The 22,260-nt window shown below is 43.1% G+C and overlaps 2 protein-coding genes across 2 annotated transcripts in view; one reads left to right on the top strand and one right to left on the bottom strand.

Annotated features, from left to right (window-relative positions):
• Window positions 1-21,353, top strand: part of LOC110503790 (intraflagellar transport protein 80 homolog) — a 77,569-nt gene extending 56,216 nt beyond the window's left edge. The window contains 5 exon segments of the mRNA XM_036961068.2: window positions 10,407-10,496; window positions 10,826-10,949; window positions 11,110-11,273; window positions 20,121-20,225; window positions 20,511-21,353. Of these exon segments, the coding sequence (XP_036816963.2) occupies window positions 10,407-10,496; window positions 10,826-10,852 (117 nt within the window). The 3' untranslated portion in view covers window positions 10,853-10,949; window positions 11,110-11,273; window positions 20,121-20,225; window positions 20,511-21,353.
• LOC110503788 (putative membrane protein C3orf80 homolog) lies at window positions 16,714-18,253 on the bottom strand. The gene has a single exon (XM_021582323.3). The coding sequence runs from the start codon at window positions 17,606-17,608 to the stop codon at window positions 16,958-16,960; it is 651 nt and encodes a 216-aa protein (XP_021437998.1). The 5' UTR covers window positions 17,609-18,253; the 3' UTR covers window positions 16,714-16,957.
• Window positions 21,354-22,260: the final 907 nt, after the last annotated feature.

The following is a 22,260-nucleotide window of genomic DNA, read 5'->3' as shown; positions in this document are numbered from 1 at the left end:
GCCTCTTGGACCTAGACTTGGCGCTCCAGTACAGCTTGCCGTGCTGTAGCAGAGAGAACAGTCTATGACTAGGGTGGCTGGAGTCTTTGACAATTTTTAGGACGTTCCACTGACACCGCCTAGTATAGAGGTCCTGGATGGCAGGAAGCTTGGCCTCGGTGATGTACTGGGTCCTACGCACTACCTTCTGTAGTGCCTTGCAGTTGGAGGCAGAGCAGTTGCCATACCAGGCAGTGAAGCAACCCGTCAGGATGCTCTTGATGGTGCAGCTTTAAAAACTTTTGAGGATCTGAGGACCCATGCCAAATCTTTTCAGTCTCCTGAGGCGGAATAGGTTTTGTCGTGCCCTCTTCATGACTGTCTTGGTATGCTTGGACCATGTTAGTTTGTTGGTGATGTGGACGCCAAGGAACTTGAAGCTCTCAACCTGCTCCACTACAGCCCTGTCGATGAGAATGGGGGCGTGCTCGGTCCTCCTTTTCCTGTAGTCCACTATCATCTCCTTGGTCTTGATCACTTTGAGGGAGAGGTTGTTATGCTTGCACCCCACGCTCAGGTCTCTGACCTCCTCCCGAAAGGAGGATTGTTGTCGGTGATCAGGCTGTTGTGTCATCGGCAAACTTAATGATGGTGTTGGAGTCGTGCCTGGCCGTGCAGTCATGAGTGAACAGGGAGTACAGGAGCGGACTGAGCACGCACCCCTGTGCGGATGTGTTGTTATCTACCCTTACCACCTGGGGGCAGTTCGTCAGGAAGTCCAGGATCCAGTTGCAGAGGGAGGTGTTTAGGGGTGAAAGGGCAGTGTAGAGTGCAATAAAGATTGCATCGTCTGTGGATTTGTTGGTGCGGTATGCAAATTGGAGTTGGTCTAGGGTTTCTGGGATAATGGTGTAGATGTGAGCCATGACCAGCCTTTCAAAGAATTTCATGGCTAGAGGCGTGAGTGCTATAGGTCGGTATTCATTTAAGCAGGTTACCTTCGTGTTTTTGGGCACAGGGACTATGGTGGTCTGCTTGAAACATGTTGGTATTCCAGACTCAGACAGGGAGAGGTTGAAAATGTCAGTGAAGACACTTGCCAGTTGGTCAGCGCATGCTCGGAGTACACGTCCTGGTAATCCGTCTGGCCCTGTGGCCTTGTTGACCTGTTTAAAGGTCTTACTCACATGGGCTGCGGAGAGCGTGATCACACAGTCGTCTGGAACAGCTGATGCTTTCATGCATGTTTCAGTGTTACTTGCCTCGAAGCGAGCAAAGTTATTTAGCTTGTGTGGTAGGCTTGTGTCACTGGGCAGCTCGTAGCTGTGCTTCCCTTTGTAGTCTGTAATAGTTTGCAAGCCCTGCCACATCCGACGAGTGTCGGAGCCGGTGTAGTACGATTCAATCTTAGTCCTGTATTGACGCTTTGTCTGTTTGATGGTCCGTCGGAGGGCAGAGCGGGATTTCTTGTAAGCTTCCGGGTTAGAGTCCCACTCCTTGAAAGCGGCAGCGCTACCCTTTAGCTCAGTGCGAATGTTGCCCGTAATCCATGGCTTCTGGTTTGGGTATGTACGTACAGTCGCTATGGGGACGACGTCCTCGATGCACTTATTGATAAAGCCAATGACTGATGTGGTGTACTAGTCAATGCCATCGGAAGAATCCCGGAACATATTCCAGTCTATGCTAGCAAAACAGTCCTGTAGTTTAGCATCTGCTTCATCTTACCACTTTTTTATAGACCGAGTCACTGGTGCTTCCTGCTTAAATTTGAGCTTGTAAGCAGGAATCAGGAGGATAGAATTATGGTCAGATTTGCCAAATTGAGGGCGAGGGAGAGCTTTGTAAGCGTCTCTGTGCGTGGAGTATAGGTGGTCTAGAGTTTTTTTTCCCTCTGGTTGCACATTTAACATGCTGATAAAAATTAGGTAAAACTGATTCAAGTTTCCCTGCATTAAAGTCCCCCGGCAACTAGGAGCGTCACCTCTGGATGAGCATTTTCCTGTTTTCTTATGGTGGTAGACAGCTGACTGAGTGCAGTTTTAGTGCCAGCATCGGTTTGTGGTGGTATGTAGACAACTACGGAAAATACAGAAACTCTCTAGGTAGATAGTGTGGTCTACAGCTTATCATGAGATACTCTTCCTCAGGTGAGCAAAACCTTGAGACTTCTTTAGATATCGTGCACCAGCTGCCGTTTAAATATATGCATCGGCCCCCGCCCCGTGTCTTACCAGAGGCTGCTGTTCTATCCTGCCGATAGGGTGTATAACCCGCCCGCTGTATGTTATTAATGTCGTTGTTCAGCCACAACTCAGTGAAACATAAGATATTACAGTTTTTAATGTCCCGTTGGTAGAACATACATGCTTTCAGTTCGTCCCATTTATTTTCTAGCGATTGAACGTTAGCTAGCAGGACGGATGGCAAAGGCAGATTAGCCACTCGTCGCCTGATCCTCACAAGGCACCCTGATTTCTTTCCGCAAAATCTTTGTTTCCTTCTTGAGCAAATTACGTGGATCAGGGCCTGTTTGGGTGTTTGTAGTATATCCTCCCCATCCGACATATTAAAGAAAAACTCTTTGTCCAATTCGAGGTGAGTAATCGCTGTTCTGATGTCCAGAAGCTCTTTTTGGTCATAAGAGACGGTAGCAGCAACATTACGGGGCGGCAGGTAGACTAGTGGTTAGAGCGTTGGGCCAGTAACTGAAAGATTGATAGATCGAATCCCTGAGCTGACAAGGTACAAATCTGTCATTGTAATCAACTGGTTTGTTTGTAACACAACCAAAAAGATGGGTCATTTCGCGGGACGTATTGACTGAAAGAAACCGACAACAAGTAATGACATCATTGTGCACCAATGATATGACCGTTGTTTCGTTGATTGGCTGTATTTTAACCCAATGACCACTGATCGTTTTGAAATCTAGCTGGGTAGATAGCCAATGAGCTGAGGTAAACGGCAATATGTAATGTTTATGTGTTGGAAGACCAACTTGTGTCGTAAAGAGGGTCATTCGCCATTGAAATTTCATACCGGAAGGAGCAAAGCATGTTACGCACAGTGTTGTTTTTGTAAAGCGCATCTTCAGCTGTTTATATATCAATCAGTAAGTCAGGGAAAGCTAAATCTAAGTCTAGATGTACACACAATTTTAGAAGAAATTGATCGGGAAAATGAGACAGAGATTGTTGGAGGACGATTAATTTAGCGATTCCCAAATGGAGGAATATTTTTTGAACAGAGAGGACATCGTTTTGGACTGGTAAGTTTTTCTCATGCCAATGCCGTTGTTTGAAATTAATAATATAAAATATTATTTGTGAAATGAAATAGCCTATTTGAGGCTGTTGAGGGGAGGGCAGGCCCACAACAATGGCCAAAGTGAAATGGAGACAGTAGATACAGCTGGTCTGTTGTAATATAATAAAGAGTAGATCTAGCTGGTCTGTCATAATATAATAGAGACAGTAGATCTTGCTGAAATGTCATAATATAAATGAGACAGTAGATCTAGCAGGTCTATAATAATATATTCAACCTTATGTTCCCTGTACTCTATATATATCTGATTATTATACCTGTTGATACAGGGCTCATATGTGAAACTATTCTAACTGAACATTTTCTTACACAGTGACACTGACTCCGAATGGGAGCCCCCAGTGCCAAGGTGTCCATCCCCCACTGAAGCTGGTTCATCCAGCTCCTGCCACAAGTGGTGTTCATCTGCCCAAATGTATTTCTGCAGGCATGGATGTGCCTCAGGGCCAAAAAGGGCACAGCATGGAGGCGTCGCTGTGTTCTTTGCAAAATGAAGTCCCCCATCACCTGCACCACATGCTTGGTGACCTTCTGCTTTACAGCAGAAAGAGACTGCTATGGCACCTGGAATCAGCAGCACAATGTGTAGAGGACTGAGGGTCTTCCAAATATTGAAAGTGTTATTTTGTAAATGTATACAGTGGGGAAAAAAAGTATTTAGTCAGCCACCAATTGTGCAAGTTCTCCCACTTAAAAAGATGAGAGAGGCCTGTAATTTTCATCATAGGTACACTTCAACTATGACAGACAAAATGAGAAAAATCCAGAAAATCACATTGTAGGATTTTTAATGAATTTATTTGCAAATTATGGTGGGAAATTAGTATTTGGTCACCTACAAACAAGCAAGATTTCTGGCTCTCACAGACCTGTAACTTCTTCTTTTAGAGGCTCCTCTGTCCTCCACTCGTTACCTGAATTAATGGAACCTGTTTGAAGTTGTTATCAGTATAAAAGACACCTGTCCACAACCTCAAACAGTCACACTCCAAACTCCACTATGGCCAAGACCAAAGAGCTGTCAAAGGACACCAGAAACAAAATTGTAGACCTGTACCAGGCTGGGAAGACTGCATCTGCAATAGGTAAGCAGCTTGGTTTGAAGAAATCAACTGTGGGAGCAATTGTTAGGAAATGGAAGACATACAAGACCACTGATAATCTCACCCCGTGGGGTCAAAATGATCACAAGAACGGTGAGCAAAAATACTAGAACCCCACGGGGGGATCCAGTGAATGACCTGCAGAGAGCTGGGACCAAAGTAACAAAGCCTACCATCAGTAACACACTACGCCGCCAGGGACTCAAATCCTGCAGTGCCAGACGTGTCCCCCTGCTTTAGTCAGTACATGTCCAGGCCCGTCTGACGTTTGCTAGAGAGCATTTGGATGATCCAGAAGAAGATTGGGAGAATGTCATATGGTCAGATGAAACCAAAATATAACTTTTTGGTAAAAACTCAACTCGTCGTGTTTGGAGGACAAAGAAAGCTGAGTTGCATCCAAAGAACACCATACCTACTGTGAAGCATGGGGGTGGAAACATCATGCTTTGGGGCTGTTTTTCTGCAAAGGGACCAGGACGACTGATCCGTGTAAAGGAAAGAATGAATGGGGCCATATATCGTGAGATTTTGAGTGAAAACCTCCTTCCATCAGCAAGGGCATTGAAGATGAAACGTGGCTGGGTCTTTCAGGATGACAATGATCCCAAACACACCGCCCGGGCAACGAAGGAGTGGCTTCGTAAGAAGCATTTCAAGGTCCTGGAGTGGCCTAGCCAGTCTCCAGATCTCAACCCCATAGAAAATCTTTGAAGGGAGTTGAAAGTCCGTGTTGCCCAGCAACAGCCCCAAAACATCACTGCTCTAGAGGAGATCTGCATGGAGGAGTGGGCCAGCAACAGTGTGTGAAAACCTTGTGAAGACTTACAGAAAACGTTTGACCTCTGTCATTGCCAACAAAGGGTATACAAAAGGTATTGAGATAAACTTTTGTTATTGACCAAATACTTATTTTCCACCATAATTTGCAAATAAATTCATTAAAAATCCTACAATGTGATTTTCTGTAAAAAAAATCTAATTTTGTCTGTCATGGTTGAAGTGTACCTATGATGAAAATTACAGGCCTCTCTCATCTTTTTAAGTGGGAGAACTTGCACAATTGGTGGCTGACTAAATACTTTTTTGCCCCACTGTATATATTTTTTGCATGTTTTTTCTCCATATTTTTTTTGTTTGGGGGGGTTAGAATACCATTTTTGTATTTTGTATATAGTTATTCCATTCAAAATGTATAACTTCACCAATTTGGCCACTTGGGTACATTTGGGCTACTTGTGTGGGACACCTGGGTGACTTCAGGATAAATGTCATGTAGCACACTCATTTTAGAAGTTATCATTCTGAAACTTTGCACAAGTACTGTTGCCCTCTTATGTTTTTCACTGAAATTGTCCCCATCATCCTATCTGAATGTTTGTTTTGTCTTGTTCATTTTAAAGATGATGATACATCAATAAAAATGAAAAAACTTATGTTTTTTTCATTGTATTATCGAAACCAGATCTATTGTGTTATATTCTCCTACATTCAATTCACATTTACACAAACTTCAGTGTTTTCTTTCAAATGAAATCAAGAATATGCATAAGTAGGGGGGTAGCTGTAAGAGGTGAACTGACTTGCCTAGTTAAAGAAAGGTTAAATAAAAAAAATTACAAAACAAGTTACAAACAATGCGAAACAACAAACAAAATAGCATGGTTGATTAAGAGCCGATAAGACGGCAGCCATCATCATGTCTGTCGCTGTGATGTTCCTCTCCTGTGTTGGTGTCTCACACCCCCCACTGAGTCTCTGAGGAAGAGTTGAGTCTCTCTTGTTCATTTACGTCTTTCCATGTTCACGTCTTTCCATGTCCACGTCTTTCCATGTTGTGATACAGCCCGGGCTCGAACCCGGGTCTGTAGTGACGCCTTTAGCCCTGGGCCTTGGAATGGTGAAGGGTCCATGACGGAGCCACTGTAGTGGAGCTTTAACGAGACACGAACAGCAGCTTTGAATTAGTTTCTAATTTGCCTGGGTGACACCATTTATGTATTTAACCTCCCCAACACACACACACAGCCAACACCTGAACCCCAACCCCAGTGAAAGCCTAACTTGCTGACCAGCGCGAGTGTCTCAAAATAAATGTAGAAATCCATGTTATTCAATTATTGCACCCACACTGCTCGCACTCGCCAACGAGCGTCTGCGTTACCAAGGGCTAAAATAGAACTCCTTTCTATTTCTGATGCAGATCGCGCTGCGAGGCAGGACTTTCAGCGTGATCTGCGTCAGAAATAGAAAGGAGTTCTATTTTAGCCCTTGGTAACGCAGACGGTCATTGGCGAGTGCGAGCAGTGTGGGTGCAATAATTGAATAACATGGATTTCTACATTTATTTTGTGACTTGTCCGGTCTGGTCAGCATGTAAGGCTGGACAAAATTGTTTCACGGATTTTCCCCCCAGAAAAGTGAGGTGAGCGATAAATAAATAAAATCATTAGGTGGTAAAGGAATAACAGTAGTTTACCACATTGTTCTGGGCTGCTATATGGACATGAACAATCGGATAAAAATTCTATTTCAGACTGATTGTCAGATGATTATTATAATAAACAAATGAACATTATTCAGGATGTATAATAGAATGCAATATTCTATCATATTCAAAAATGATTTGAAAAAAAAAAAGTTATGACTGTATTCAGTTGTATAGCCTAACAAATTCAAGAATTATTGACAATAAATAATTGTCATCAAATTAAAATGTTGATGCATAATAATGAGTTCATTACCTGAATGCATCTATATAGCCTTGGCGTTAACAAAATATTCAATCAAATATGATTAGGCCTCTCATAGACTAGGCCTTGTAGAAAGAGAGTAAATCAAGTTTGGTCTGCCAAATGAATGTTGCATTGACAAAAATACATAAATCCAGCCATAGAGTATAACCTTTAATCATAAAAAAATGTGTTTATAAAATGCACAATTAGAAGCATCAATATATATAGAGCAAGCGTGACTAAATTCGAGCCCAAATCCTCACCGCATTCTCATTCAATTGTCTCGTCTGGCTGCCACGAAAAGCCCCCACTTGCTGAACTGCACGAAGTGTGTGCGTGCCGCTAGCGATGTACTTTGCTGGACATGCTAGCTGTTCTCGGCGGTGCACCAACACTTCAAACGCATTCCATTGTGGTGTTATCGGTTGGCCTAGTACTACCGGTAAAATGTAAATTATGAATTGCAAATCACCATATAGCTGATACACTTCGAGTTCATCAATCATTTTGACTTCAATTTGGTTATCCAAAATACTATCAGCTTGCACTGCGTCTTTGCTGATGAATGCTCTGATCTCTGGCCAGTCAATTGGTTAAATTACATTGTTGTTTCGTCTTTTTAATCGCTTATAATAGATCTGAAAATTATGGCATCACCATGAATTTAACTGACTGTTTGTTTATAATGAGGGACGTCCCATGTTTAACCTCGACACATAATTTGCGCTGGCATGAGAGAGAAATTAAACATCTGCACGTTGCCTGCAGGTGCGAGCGTGTGTATTTCATTGTCCAATCCGAGACCCAAACGTGATCTGAGGCTGTTTGGTCTCTTGGGTGTCAATTAGGGAAGCAAGACTGACGACACCGCTCGCACGACCGTTTTATGTGTGAATTAATTGTCAGAGTAGAGGACCTTGTGCATTTCAGGTAAAATAACAACTCAATGTTTATATCCCAGGACAAATGAGCTAGCAACAGCAAGCTAGCTAAATGGGACAAATTAGCTAGCAAGTGCAAGCTAGCTAGCTAAATTGCCATAAATGTTTAATGCTTTTCGACCTGTCCCCAAATTAATGTAATTGGTTCAGAGTTTGTTTTGATATTTAACCTGCGTGTCGTGATCGCGTTTGGTGTGGGGGTGACAAAATAAATGTATGCAAGCTGGAGCATGCTCACAGCCGGGTTGGGTTCCGTGTCATCAAGGGAGAGCTAAACAATGAGCCGCATATATTGGCCAAAATAAACAGTAACACGGATCCCAAACTGGCTGGTGTGTTAGAACTGACTTCTATTTTAGCTATTTTTTGCAGTTTTACTTTAGTACCTTGTTGAAAACAGGATGCATGTTTTGCATATTCTGTACATGCTTCTGTCATTTAGGTTAGTATTGTGGAGTAACAACAATGTTGTTGATCCATCCTCAATTTTCTTCTATCACAGCCATTAAACTCTGTAACTGTTTTAAAGTCACCATTGGCCTCATGGTGAAATCCGTGGGCGGTTTCCTTCCACTCTGGAAACTAAGTTAGGAAGGATACCTGTATCTTTGTAATGACTGTGTGTATTGATACACCATCCAAAGTGTAATTGATAACTTCACCATGCTAAAAGGGATATTCAATGTCTGCTTTTTTAAATGTATTTTTAATAGGTGCCCTTCTTTGCAAGGCATTGGAAAACCTCCCTGGTCTTTGTGGTTGAATCTTTGTTTTAAATTCACTACTCAACCTGAGGGACCTTACAGATGATTGTATGTGTCGGGTACAGAGATGAGGTAATCATTCAAAAATCACGTTAAACACTATTATTGCACACAGAGTGAGTCCATGCACTTCATTGTGACTTGTTAAGCACATTTTTTACTCCAGAACTTATTTAGGTTTGCCATAACAAAAGGGTTGAATACTTATTGGGTAAAGACATTTCAGCTTTACATGTTTTATTAATTTGTACATAATTACACTTTGACATGATGGGTTATTGTGTGTAGGCCAGTGACACAAAATCTCAATTGAATCCATTTTAAATTCAGGCTGTAACACAACAAAATGTGGAAAAAGTTAAGGGGTGTGAATACTTCCTGAATGCACTGTATGGAAGAAGGAGCGTCACCACTTTAAATAGCCACCCCTCCTCCTTCCTCCCCCATTTCTGGTAAGGGTTTGGTCTTTTGTGGCCGTTTGGTGTGGTTTTTCCCGGAGTGGGAGGAGTGTTGTGGGGAAGTCCTGTCAGCCAGGTATGGAGGATTAGCCCCTTGTGGATACTTTTCATGGCACTGATTGTTGGTAACAGACGCACGCACACAACACACATAGACACACACATGCTGATAGACAGGGTACACAAACAACCATACTGTACACAGTCACACAAACATGGGCAGCCCAGCAGTGTGACTAAATCCCCAGCCAGGCTCTAACAGTCAGCCAACACCACAATCTCTCCTCTGATTGGAGGATACTGGCCCATCTCTCTCTGACCAGCATTTAGTGGCTTTAGCAAAGGATGATTTTGTTGTTGTCTTCACAGTTTTATGGCCAATGTTGTTTTTCTTAATGAAGGATTCAGATGACAGGATGCATCAGGATGTTGTTCTGGGCTTTGCTTTCAGCGATAATGTTGAGTGGCGTAGTTTGAGTGTGACTAAGAGTGAATGGGAGTGACATTATAGTGACATTATGTCTGTGTGCGTGTGTGCCTGCATGTTTGTCTAAGTACATCTCCATGTCCTGAATGAGTATGATATCAGAATCACACAAACGGAAGTCAGTTTACAGGGTGTGTGTGTGTGCCCTGCAGAATGACACTAACGAGGCCTGTGTTGTGAGGATGAGCAGACTGGTAATGGGAAGAGTGTCCATGTGGAGACGCCAGTGTAATGGACCTCCCATCCCTCTAATAACACACAGCCCTCCTCTCTCTCAGTGCCCCGTCCCTTTAATGACCCAGGCGAGCAGGGCTAAGTTAGCCCCCCTGTGCAGGGCCTTGTGGTCAGGACTGGGCCACGCGCTACGCCCCGGCGCCACCACCAGCCTGTCAGGCTGAGCAGCAGGTCCCCCCCCCCCCCATATCCCGGCTCACTGTCCCCTGGCACTCATGCCTGCTCCCTATCATGTGTGGATGTGTGCGTTTGTTTGTGAGTGAGTGCGTGTGTGTATGCATGCGTACGTGGTGTGTGTGTTTATTTATGCTAAGACAATGTGTGCATGGCAAATGTAATTTCCTATTTGCTTAATGTCTGTCTCTGTTTCTATAGGACCAGTTGCTGTGGGCGTGTCTCGCTGGCATGGCAATGGCCAATAGGGAGATGACGACAGTGGAGGTGGCCTACGCTGCCATTGGAGAGGTAAGACACCCCATCAATCTCTTTCTCTCTCTCTTTCTCTCTCCAGGTGGTTATGGTGCAGTATATTAACTCTATCAAGGATCTGCCATCTAAGGAATCTTTAGTGGCCCACATGTTACTGTCCACTCTTCTACAGGCTGGTCTACCAAGCCATACAGGTCCACATCAACCTCTAAAACTGGGACAGGTGTGGGGGGTGTGTGTCTGTCTCTAAATGTCTGTCTGCCTGTGAATTTGAATATTTCTGTCTCTCTGACATGCCTTTCTGTTGCTCTGTCTGTCTTACATATGCGTCTGTGAATGGGACTGAAAGCTTCATGTGTCCTCAGGGCGTTGGAGCTGGCAGTAAAACATAAGACCCATGTGGACACAGTGCAGGCCTACAGCCTCCAAGTTCCTGCAGGACTTTAGCAAGAAAGAGACCAACAAGAGGTTCATGCAGTACGCTGACAGGTTAGGATATGTCATTGCTTTTGACTGTCATATAGTGAACACTAACCAGCTGTAGTAGTAAAGACTTCTTCTCTTTGAAACTAGACAGGTAATGTGCACTTTCTATCAAACTATGTCCCATTAGACTGACCCACTTCTCTAATCCCCCCCCCCCGATCAGGTGGAGGTGAACTGGGAAAAGATCCAGGTTAAGGAGAGAGAAAAGGCTGCCATCACCTCTGTCGGGAGCAGCTTGGCCTCTCGACTCTGACCCTTGACCCCACACCTCTGACCTCATCCAGGGACCAAATGTACATATTTTCAAGTCGTCATTTATCAAACATGGTTAGTGTTATTTTTGTGTTTGGGTTTTTTATAAAAAATAAATTTTTACAATTTAACTTAAATGCCTTATTCTCTTAGAATGTACATATGTAGACGTTTAATAAATACATATTTATCAGATCGATCAACTCACACTTATTTTTATCTCAACTGCTATTTCAATTCAATGCAGTCAGCCCCAGCCCAGTCCGTTTTAACTAGTAATCATAGGCTGCTCGAGGGACGGAGTGGTCTAAGGCATTGCTGTGCTAGAGGCGTCACTACAGATCCGGGGTCGATCCCAGGCTGTGTCGCAGCCGGCTGCGACTGGAAGAACCATGAGGCGGCGCACAATTGGCCCAACGTTCTCCGGGTTGGGGGAGGGTTTGGCCGAACGGGATGTCCTTGTCTCATCACGCTCTAGCTACTCCTTGTGGCGGGCCGGGCGCATGCACAGTGACTTCAGTTGTACAGTGTTTCCTCCGACACATTGGTGGGCTGGCTTCCAGGTTAAGCAAGCAGTGTGTCAAGAAGCAGTTTGGCTTGGCTGGGTCGTGTTTCGGAGGACGCATGGCTCTTGACCTTCGCCTCTCCCGAGTCCGTACGGGCGTTGCAGCGATGGGACAAGACTGTTACTACTACCAATTGGATATTGCGAAAAAGGGGTAAAGAAAACCTTTTAAAAAAGAGTAATCATAGATATTTGTGTTTATATTAAGTATTAAGGCTTTTACATGTATTCTCTGTGGTGGTGGGAAACAACTTCCTCCCCTGACAGCGGTCCAGCCCATAATTTGCCATTACACCCTATCGATCTCCACTTCCAACACACACACTCAAACACAGCCCCAGTATGGAAGCCAGGAGCAGCAGGATAGATCCCTGTTATTCTGGTCTGGACACCGGCGCTCCTGGGTTCCTGATGGATACAGGATGATGGCTAATGGGCGCAGTAGAGGAGCAGTCTAGGGCTGCTTGTCATACACCATTACAGAGCAAGACTGAATCATTAAGTTCAGCCTCTCTCACACCCCTTTCTCTTCATGTCCTTTCTTTTTCTCTCTCTGTTTTTGTATCCTATCAATCCCTGTTCACCCATGTATTGTCCTAAGTGCAGGCTAGAATGAACTCCCTCCATCTTTCCCCAGCTAACTGCAGTCAGGCCGTTCTTGTCTAGAGTAAAGTTCGATAGAAGGGGACAGGTAGCTATGATGCCGGTGGTAGTGTGGAAGCTCTCCAGTCATCTCTGACCCAAGACGAGCAGCACTCTGTATCAGCCAGGAGTCAGGTTTCTCATGTGTTACCACCGGAAAACACACACCTCCACGCACATGTTCCCTGAACTCTTACATAAGTATGTTCAGACACACAGCACACAGATAACACACATACTGAATTGAATACGCTTTATCCAAACCATGCTGCTACTACCAAAGCTCAGACCCTGACGGGGCATAATGTAGGATTTATGAGGAGCTTAATAATGCACATTGATCTGGCCGATGAGTGAGTCAATTGTAAGCTGGGGATGATTAGGTGGCGGTATGGGGGCCAGCTTGGGAATTTAGCCAGGACACCTGGGTTAACACTCCTCTGATAAGTGCCATGGGATCTTTAGGTACCACAGAGAGTCAGAACGCCCGTTTAACATCTCATCCGTAAGACAGCACCCTACACAGGGCAATCATTTCCCTGGGGCTTTGGGATATTATTTTTTAGACCAGGGGAAAGGGTGCCTCCTACTGGCCCTCCAACACCACTTCCAGCAGCATCTGGTCTTCCATCCAGGGACCAACCCTGCTTAGCTTCAGAAGTAAGCCAGCAGTGGGATGAAGGGTGGTATGCTGGTGGCAGCAAGTCATGTCAGCAGTCTGTCTCATTATTGTATTCAGATCTCCTTCGAGGGACTCCTCAATGTGCAGAATAGCAGAGATTTACTCCATCTGATTAAACATTAATGCTGGGGATTCTAGAGGATTGGACCGTGCCCTAGGCCCCTGAACTCACAGCCTGAGTGTAGAGGACTTGTAGAGGCTGTCTCCACTGCAGAGAGTGAAAGTGAGAGAGAGAGAGAGAGAGAGAGCCTCAGAGCCAAAGATGCAAAAATATGATCTCTGCTGTTAAATCACAAATTCCATTAATACCATATCTGTATTCTGACACTAAAACGTACTGTGATGTGTAATGTGTCTGCATCTTGTCTCATTCATCCATCAGTGGATTGAATGCTTTTTTGTGTAAACTCCTCTTATCCACCAATTTCCTCTGTGGAGGAAATCCATCAGTATCCCAACACAACAGGCCGGCCCTGGCTGGACGTCATAGGATTACCCTCCAGTCAGACAGACTAGCTTTCCCATTATCGTGATCCATAATGGCCATGGTCAGAATCTATTGAAGATGATGGTATCATTGAGACTAGGAAGCCTGGCTAAAGCACATACAGCATTTATCTGACATCACTCCTGTAACCCAAACTCCTAATGAGTATCCTTTAGTTTCTCATTGCTTATCCACTCTTATGCACTTCAGATAAACCAGTTCTTGGAGAGTTGGTGCATCTCAACAGTCCACTGTTCCACAGAAAGATTAATGATGACTTTTCTCGCCCAGCCTACTGTGGAGAGGATGTGGCTGTGCACAGAGGAGTAGTTTGTAAATGTAGAAATCTATTGCCCAATTCCAAATAGAACCCTACTCCTGTGTCATTTTCTGTGTAGATCTGAGAAGAATGGATAGGTAAGGTTTATAAAATATGGCCAAATATGCCACCTAGTCTATCATAAGCTTAGCTGGACATAGCTACAGTTGAAGTCGGAAGTTTACATACCCCGTAGCCAAATACGTATATACTCAGTTTCACAATTCTTGACATTTAATACTGGTAAAAATTCCCCGTCTTAGGTCAATTAGGATCACCACTTTATTTTAAGAACGTGAAATGTCAGAATAATAGTAGAGATAATGATTTATTTCAGCTTTTATTTCTTTCATCACATTCTCAGTGGGTCAGAAGTTTACATACACTGAATTAGTATTTGGTAGCATTACCTTTAAATTGTTTAACTTGGGTCAAACGTTTTGGGTAGCCTTCCACAAGCTTCCCACAATAAGTTGGGTGAATTTTGGCCCATTCCTCCTGACAGAGCTGGTGTAACCGAGTCAGGTTTTTTCTGCCTCCTTGTGCGCACACACTTTTTCAGTTCTGCCCACAAATGTTCTATAGGATTTAGGTCAGGGCTTTGTGATGGCCACTCCAATACCTTGACTTTGTTGTCCTTAAGCCATTTTGCCACAACTTTGGAAGTATGCTTGGGGTCATTGTCCATTTGGAAGACCCATTTGCGACCAAGCTTTAACTTCCTGACTGATGTCTTGAGATGTTGCTTCAATATATCCACATAATTGTCCATCCTCATGATGCCATCTATTTTGTGTAGTGCACCAGTCCCTCCTGCAGCAAAGCACCCCCACAACATGATGCTGCCACCCCCGTGCTTCAGTTGGGATGGTGTTCTTCAGCTTGCAAGCCTCCCCATTTTTCCTCCAAACATAACGATGGTCATTATGGCCAAACAGTTATATTTTTGTTTCATCAGACCAGAGGACATTTCTCCAAAAAGTAGGATCTTTGTCCCCATGTGCAGTTGCAAACCGCAGTCTGGCTTTTTTTATGCCGTTTTTGGAGCAGTGGCTTGTTCGTTGCTGAGCGGCTTTTCAGGTTATGTCGATAGGACTGGTTTTACTGTGGATATAGATACTTTGTACCTGTTTCCTCCAACATCTTCACAAGGTCCTTTGCTGTTATTCTGGGATTGATTTGCACTTTTCGCACCAAAGTACGTTAATCTCTAGGAGAAGGAACAGAACGCGTCTCCTCCCTGAGCGGTATGACGGCTACGTGGTCCCATGGTGTTTATACTTGCTTATTATTGTTTGTACAGATGAATGTGGTACCTTCAGACGTTTGGAAATTGCTCCCAAGGATGAACCAGACTTGTGGAGGTCTACAATCTTTTTTCTGAGGTCTTGGTTGATTTCTTTAGATGTTCCCATGATGTCAAGCAAAGAGGCACTGAGTTTGAAGGTTGGCCTTGAAATACTTCCACAGGTACACCTCCAATTGACTCAAATGATGTCAATTAGCCTATCAGAAACTTCTAAAGCCATGACATAATTTTCTGGAATTTTCCAGGCTGTTTGAAGGCAAAGTCAACTTAGTGTATGTAAACTTCTGACCCACTGGAATTGTGATACAGTGAATTATAAGTTAAATCTGTCTGTAAACAATTGTTGGAAAAATTACAAGTAGTTGTCCTAACCGACTTGCCAAAACTATAGTTTGTTAACAAGAAATTTGTGGAGTGGTTGAAAAATGAGTTTTAATGACTCCAACCTAAGTGTATGTAAACTTCCGACTTCAACTGTATATTATTTCTGGTTCCTGGACTACAGATCGATTTAGAATTGAGCATTAAGATATTGAAATGTACCTGCCTGCTAACTGGTCTGGGCGACAGACAGACAGACAGACAGACAGACACAGGTAAGTATGACAGATCAATCAATAAACAGACAAGGGTGTAATCTTTGTTCACTGATCTCTCCTGTATTCCGGCTATCTCAGTCTGCAGCTCCAGCTTTATGTCTGCCAGCTTAGCTCTTTATTTACTGCTGTCTATTCTATACTTCTGTCTTTATGACTGTCTGTATTGTCTATCAGTCATCTTCCTGCCTTTTTCCATGTAAGGCATGTCTCTATTCAAGTTATCTTATGCTGATGATGGTGAATGATTTGTCATTCAACTATGGTCACTACATCAAAGATAAACTATCAGAGGTGGTCTGCTCACTCACATGGTAACTAGACCTTGGATCAGTATTTAGGATCATCATCCTCATCTCTCATTGAGGAGGGAGGGGGAGATAGTGTTCATGCTGCAGTGTGTGTGAGCTGAGCTCTCTGATACATTGGATAAAAGCACTTGCTGATGTAACAAAATGTCAGGCATAGCTTATGTAGATGTGTTGGAGAGAGTATTTGTATTCATTTCATGGTGTGACTATTCTATTACTTTTGAATCCCCACTAGGCTACTGAAAACTGCACTAGGTGATTCTCATAGACCCAGCCTGTGACCTGGGGAGAGTTGTGATATGAAGAAAAGAAAAAAACATTTCCAATTCTCGCATGTATATTAATACACAGTTGTACATGTGTGAAAAATGACAAATACTATTATATGACATGATTTCTAGGATATAGATATAGGAATGAATAGACGTCTTTCAGGCCCAGTAGACTCAAACTCATTCTCAGCCTGTTCATCTCATAAAAGAAAAATATGGAGGAGAAAGCCAACTGTCTCACGGTGCCTTTGGAAATTGAACCGCTCAGCAAAACTTAATGTGATTGTACCGGGGCCAAATTAGCTGCCTGTCAATACACAAAAGAGCGCCAATTATAGCAGCCATATCTATTTTATTGTCTCCGTTTCTCATACCAAGTCTTAATTTGCATACAAAAGGGGAATCATCCACCCAATCATATAAAACTCACGTCATTGACCAAATTGCCAGTTCATATTATTTTCAACATTCATTGCAACAGATTGTAATTGCACTTGTTATAATATAGCCTGTAAGTCTCTCCTTTAGTTCATAATAAAATAACAATTCTTAAATTGGATAGTCCATCACATTTAGTCAGACAGAATTCCGTGACGCGCGTGTGTTCTGTCCTGAAGTGTCCTGTCCCTCTTCTCTGGGTATCGGTCCTCCCCGCGTCCCTCGGTCCACAGCAGGCTCCTCCGAATGGACCAGTAAGTTATCATCCGACTGGTCTCTGCGCACCTCCTGCATGGTCTCTTCGTAGGTCGGCAGGTACTTCACCTCATCATATGCGGGTAGCAGCACTGGCGAGGTGAAGTCCCCAAAACTGTATTCGGGGTACCGGTCCAGTAGGGAGTCCTGAGACGCAGTGGCGTGTCCGTGGAAGAGAGAGGGCTCCTCGGGGTGTTCTGGGTGGGGGTGTCGGCGCGGGCGCGGGCAGATAATCCGCTGGATGAAGTAGCCCATTGCGAAAAGGAGCAGCAGGATCAGGATGCCGGATAGTTTGCGCGTCACCCAGCCCACGTTGTCGAAGAATATATGCAGTGGGAGCTTGCAGCAGCGCACCATGGAACTCGCGCTACTGTTGCCGGTAACCGTAGGGGGACAGCACTGCTGGCCCTCAACGCACTGCACGTCCCCACAGCGGCGGAGCGCGTGGCAGGAGGAAATCACGACCGCGGACAGAAAGGTGATGCTGTATATGCACGTTCTGCTGCCGGTGGCTAGATTAAACATTATGTCCATTTACTAGTCGGTTCGTCCGGTTAGGATAGACCTGTGCGTCCGTGCGTGCCTGCCGTCTGGTTCCTCTTTTGGTGAGAAAGAGTCCACAGCAGTTTTAACAGTACTATGCTGCCTGTTTGTTCCAATCCTCTCCGGAGACAGCTACTGCATAATAATATAGCCACCAGCTCCTCCGGTTCTGCGAGTGAGACGAGTAGCCTCTTCCACAGGGTGTGAGTGCGCGGGACAAGACTCACAGTAAGCAAAATGACGTATTTTTCAGACGTTGAAGTCAGGTGCATTCTAGGTGCTGAGTGAAAGGTGAAAACGTATTTTCCGGTTGTCGAAAATATGTATTTTCTAGACGTTAAATAAGTATTTTGGGGATGTTGAAATCCAGTGCATTTTAAGTGCTGAAACAAAAGTGAAAATATGTATTTTTGGAATTTTCCAGATGTAAAAAAATATGTATGTTCCAGATGTTGAAAATAGAACATCAGTAGCAGTAAATTCTATGGACAAATTTCAACTGCACATACAGTGCATTCGGAAAGTTTTCAGACCCCTGACTTCTTCCACATTTTGTTACATTACAGCCTTATTCTAGAATTGATTAAATTGATTTCCCCCCTCATTAATCTACACACAATACCCCAAAATGAAAACGAAAAATCAGGTTTGTAGACATTTTTGCAAATTTATAAAAAATAAAAAACAAGTACCTTATTTACATAAGAATTCAGATCCTTTGCTATGAGATTTGAAATTGAGCTCAGGTGCATCCTGTTTCCATTGATTATCCTTGAGATGTTTCTACAATTTGTTTGGAGTCCACCTGTGGTAAATTCAATTGATTGGACATGATTTGGAAAGGCATACACCTGTCCATATATGGTCCCACTGTTGAACGTGCATGTCAGAGCAAAAAAACAAGCCATGAGGTCGAAGGAATTGTCTGGAGAGCTCCGAGACAGGATTGTGTCGAGGCACAGGCCTAGGGATGGGTAACAAAAAATGTCTGCAACATTGAAGGTCCCCAAGAACACAGTGGCCTCCATCATTCTTAAATGGAAGAAGTTTGGAAACACCAAGTCTCTTCCTAGAGCTGGCTGCCCAGCCAAACTGAGAAATCAGGAGAGAAGGATCTTGCTCAGGGAAGTGACCAAGAACCCGATGGTCACTCTGACAGAGCTCCAGAGTTCCTCTGTGGAGAAGGGAGAACATTGCAGAAGGACAACCATCTCTGCAGCACTCCACCAATCAAGCCTTTATGGTAGAGTGGCCAGACAGAAGCCACTCCTCAGTAAAAGGCACATGACAGCCTGCTTGTAGTTTGCCAAAAGGCACCTAAATGACTCTTGGACCATGAGAAACAAGATTCTCTGGTCTGAAGAAACCAAGATCGAACTTTTTGGCCTGAATGCCAAGCGTCACGTCTGGAGGAAACCTGGCACCATCCCTACAGTGAACTAGTCATAGATGTCTAGGCTATGTTTCATAAGTTTGAACATCACAGTACAGTAGAGCACAGTACGGTATGGTACAGGATTGTAGAGTTTTATTCAGTAGAGTAGACTACAGTAGAGTAAAGTAGAATACAATAGAGTACACAATACTTTACTATTATTTACTTTATTTACTATATTCTACTGAATTGTACTGTACTCTATGTACTGTAATGTAGGCCTACTGTACTCTGCTGTGCTCTACTGTACTGCATTGTGCTGTACTGTTCTGTCCAAACTTGTGAAACATAGATGTCTGTGATTGGCTCAGATTTGGACAGGACCAAATCTGAACCAATTGTAGACGTCTTTGTTTGCGCCAAATCAAGGCCGGTCTGGACCAAATCTGAACCAATTATAGATGTCTATGTTTGGGCCAAATATAGGCCGGTCCAGACCAAATCTGAACCAATTATAGATGTCTATGTTTGGGCCAAATATAGGTCGGTCCAGACCGGACAACATCTGAATCAAGCATAGATGTGTGGGGTAAGATTAGCTCAATCATTGCAGGTTCTGAAGAGCAAAAGTGTGTAAAGGGTTTTGTCCCAGCCCAGCTCTAATACCTGACTTAAATAATCAACATATTGAATCACGGTGATAGGCTATGATTTGTATTCAGGTATGAGCTGGTCTGGAACAAAAGCTTATTCACACCCCTACAATTCAAATCTGGAGATGGACACCCTTCCAATTGACTCAAATTATGTCAATTAGTCTATCAGAAGCTTCTAAAGCCATGACATCATTTTCTGGAATTTTCCAAGCTGTTTAAAGGCACAATCAACTTAGTGTATGTAAACTTCTGACCCACTGGAATTGTGATAGATTTCACTTATATTTCGCTCTGTCTGTAAACAATTGTTGGAAAAATTAAAAGTAGATGTCCTAACCGACTTGCCAAAAATATATTTTGTTAACAAGAAATTTGTGGAGTGGTTGAAAAATGAGTTTTAATGACTCCAACCTAAGTGTACGTAAACTTTCGACTTCAACTGTATAACACATGCTCCACTCTCAATTTGAAGTTGAACTAGTTGACTGATGCCAAGGCAGTGGCTGCTAAGGGAGCAACTGTGGACCAGAAGACTGCAGCGAAGGCAGCACTGGTCCACACCTGCCTTGGCTGTCAGGTGAGTAGTATTGGTTGGTACTGTGTGTGCCTAGTTTATTATTTGTTTTAACCAGTGGAGGCTGGTGGGACGAGTTATAGGAGGATGTGCTCATTGCTATGACTGGAATGGAACGGTATCAAACATATGGAAACCACATGTTTGACTCTGTTCCAATATTCCTTTCCAGCCATTGCAATGAGCCCATCCTCTTATAGCTCCTCCCACCAGCATCCTCTGGTGTCAAATTTGAATTCAATCTAATCCACAGATTAACTTCCTACATTTTGTACTTGACCTTTATAGATGCAGACCAGAAGACATTCAAGCAGAACTTTGAGAGCAAGCATCCCAAGTCTCCAATTATCCCAATACTGGTTGATGTGCAGACCTAAGTGACCACACACTGAAATGGACCTACAGCTTGGGTCAGATTCTTCTATCATTCACACACAGTAGACATAGTGTAAACCGCCATGTTGTCAACAAAAGGCTGTCCTCAATGCTTCAGTTGTATTTGGTATGGCTTAATTTCTGGAAATGCTGTGATCACTCATTGTCTTCAATGTTGTGATTCACAAACACACGATTTGAATGCTGCAACTGAGACGGCATGAGGGACACACAGAGACCCTGTGTATGACTGGATATTTGTGACAACGACCTAAAAGGGCTGCAGAAGCACACCAGCCCCCATTTTGTTTATTCCACAACCAAGCATCCCTCTAGCTACCCCTTATTCCACAGTGCCTTTTATGCCCCATGGTCCCTCAACATCAGACATTTTGGAACTCTCCATCTTATCTCTATAAACCCACCCTAACTTCACCCATTTTCTCTATGCTGCTTCCTACATTGGTTCTTCTCCTGATTTGATAACGTCTAAGTAAACAAAGTGTTGCGGTGCACTGTTTTTGTAACTTTTTTTTCACCAGTGTAATACTGTCCTGCTTATTTTGTGGTTCAGACTGAATGCAGCGGTAAATGTTCTGCTCACAACTGACATCAGCAATATGGGCCTGTTACATTGACAAGAAGGGTGTTGATATAGCTGCGTTCAGGCATGGCTTCCTTGTTTTGAGTCTATTGAGTGTGTTTCTCATTCTGCTGGAGTTGACCTAGTATTTTATAATAAACCTATCTTACACATTCAGTTGTTTTTCCATTTGTAACTCACCCACCAACAATCACAATATGCTGTTTTACATGTTGTGTTATTTGTGCTGGTCTAATTCCTAAAATAGAAAAGCAGAAGAATCTGTGGCTCTCTGATAGTAATAAGAGTTCATATGGTGATCTTCGATGTCCCAGGTTTGTAGCATTGATTAATAAATCATTTAATCTTTACTTCAAGTCAGATGTTTAAATGTTATGTATGTATGCATTGTTTAGTATTTTTGTTTATTAACATGTCATTGTTGGAGTTCAGGTGTTTGACGGGATTGATGGGTGACTAGATGCATTCTTGTCAAAAAAATATGCTTATTCGTGATAATGGATACATTCTGCAATGAGTTAATCTGGCTTTGAATCTGCAACAGAACATGGCAACAAGTTAGTTATGAATAGCTTTAATACAGCAGTGGATTCCGACACCATGAATGGAAGTAGATTTCACCTCATTCATATAGTTGGCAGAAATGATAAGGGATTAAATAAAGACCTCCGCTGACTGAAGGAGAAGAGGACATGGTAAAATAAGGGTATGTTGCTAATATCATGTAGGTGGGTAGCTAGCTACTTCGCAAAATAATAATATTCATGGCACAATGTAAATACCTGACTGCTACTAGGATGGTATTCTATACAAGACAGAAGACCTAATTGTTAAGGGAATTTTTATCAATGATGACTAATTATGTATACATTTCAATCAGGACTGACTAATCAGAATACTATTATGTTACTGTATATGTACTAATCAGAATACTATTATGTTACTGTATATGTATGAACTTTATTTTTAATCCTAGTACTGAATATAATGTGTGTAAATATAATCAAGAATTATAACAATGACTGTCTGTACCATGGTAGAAATGAATGAACTTATAGC

Source organism: Oncorhynchus mykiss, chromosome 24, assembly GCF_057628025.1.
Source record: "Oncorhynchus mykiss isolate SJ-2025 chromosome 24, ASM5762802v1, whole genome shotgun sequence".
Taxonomy (NCBI): domain Eukaryota; kingdom Metazoa; phylum Chordata; class Actinopteri; order Salmoniformes; family Salmonidae; genus Oncorhynchus; species Oncorhynchus mykiss.
Note: the sequence above shows the minus strand (reverse complement) of the source record. Positions and strands in the feature narration are given on the sequence as shown.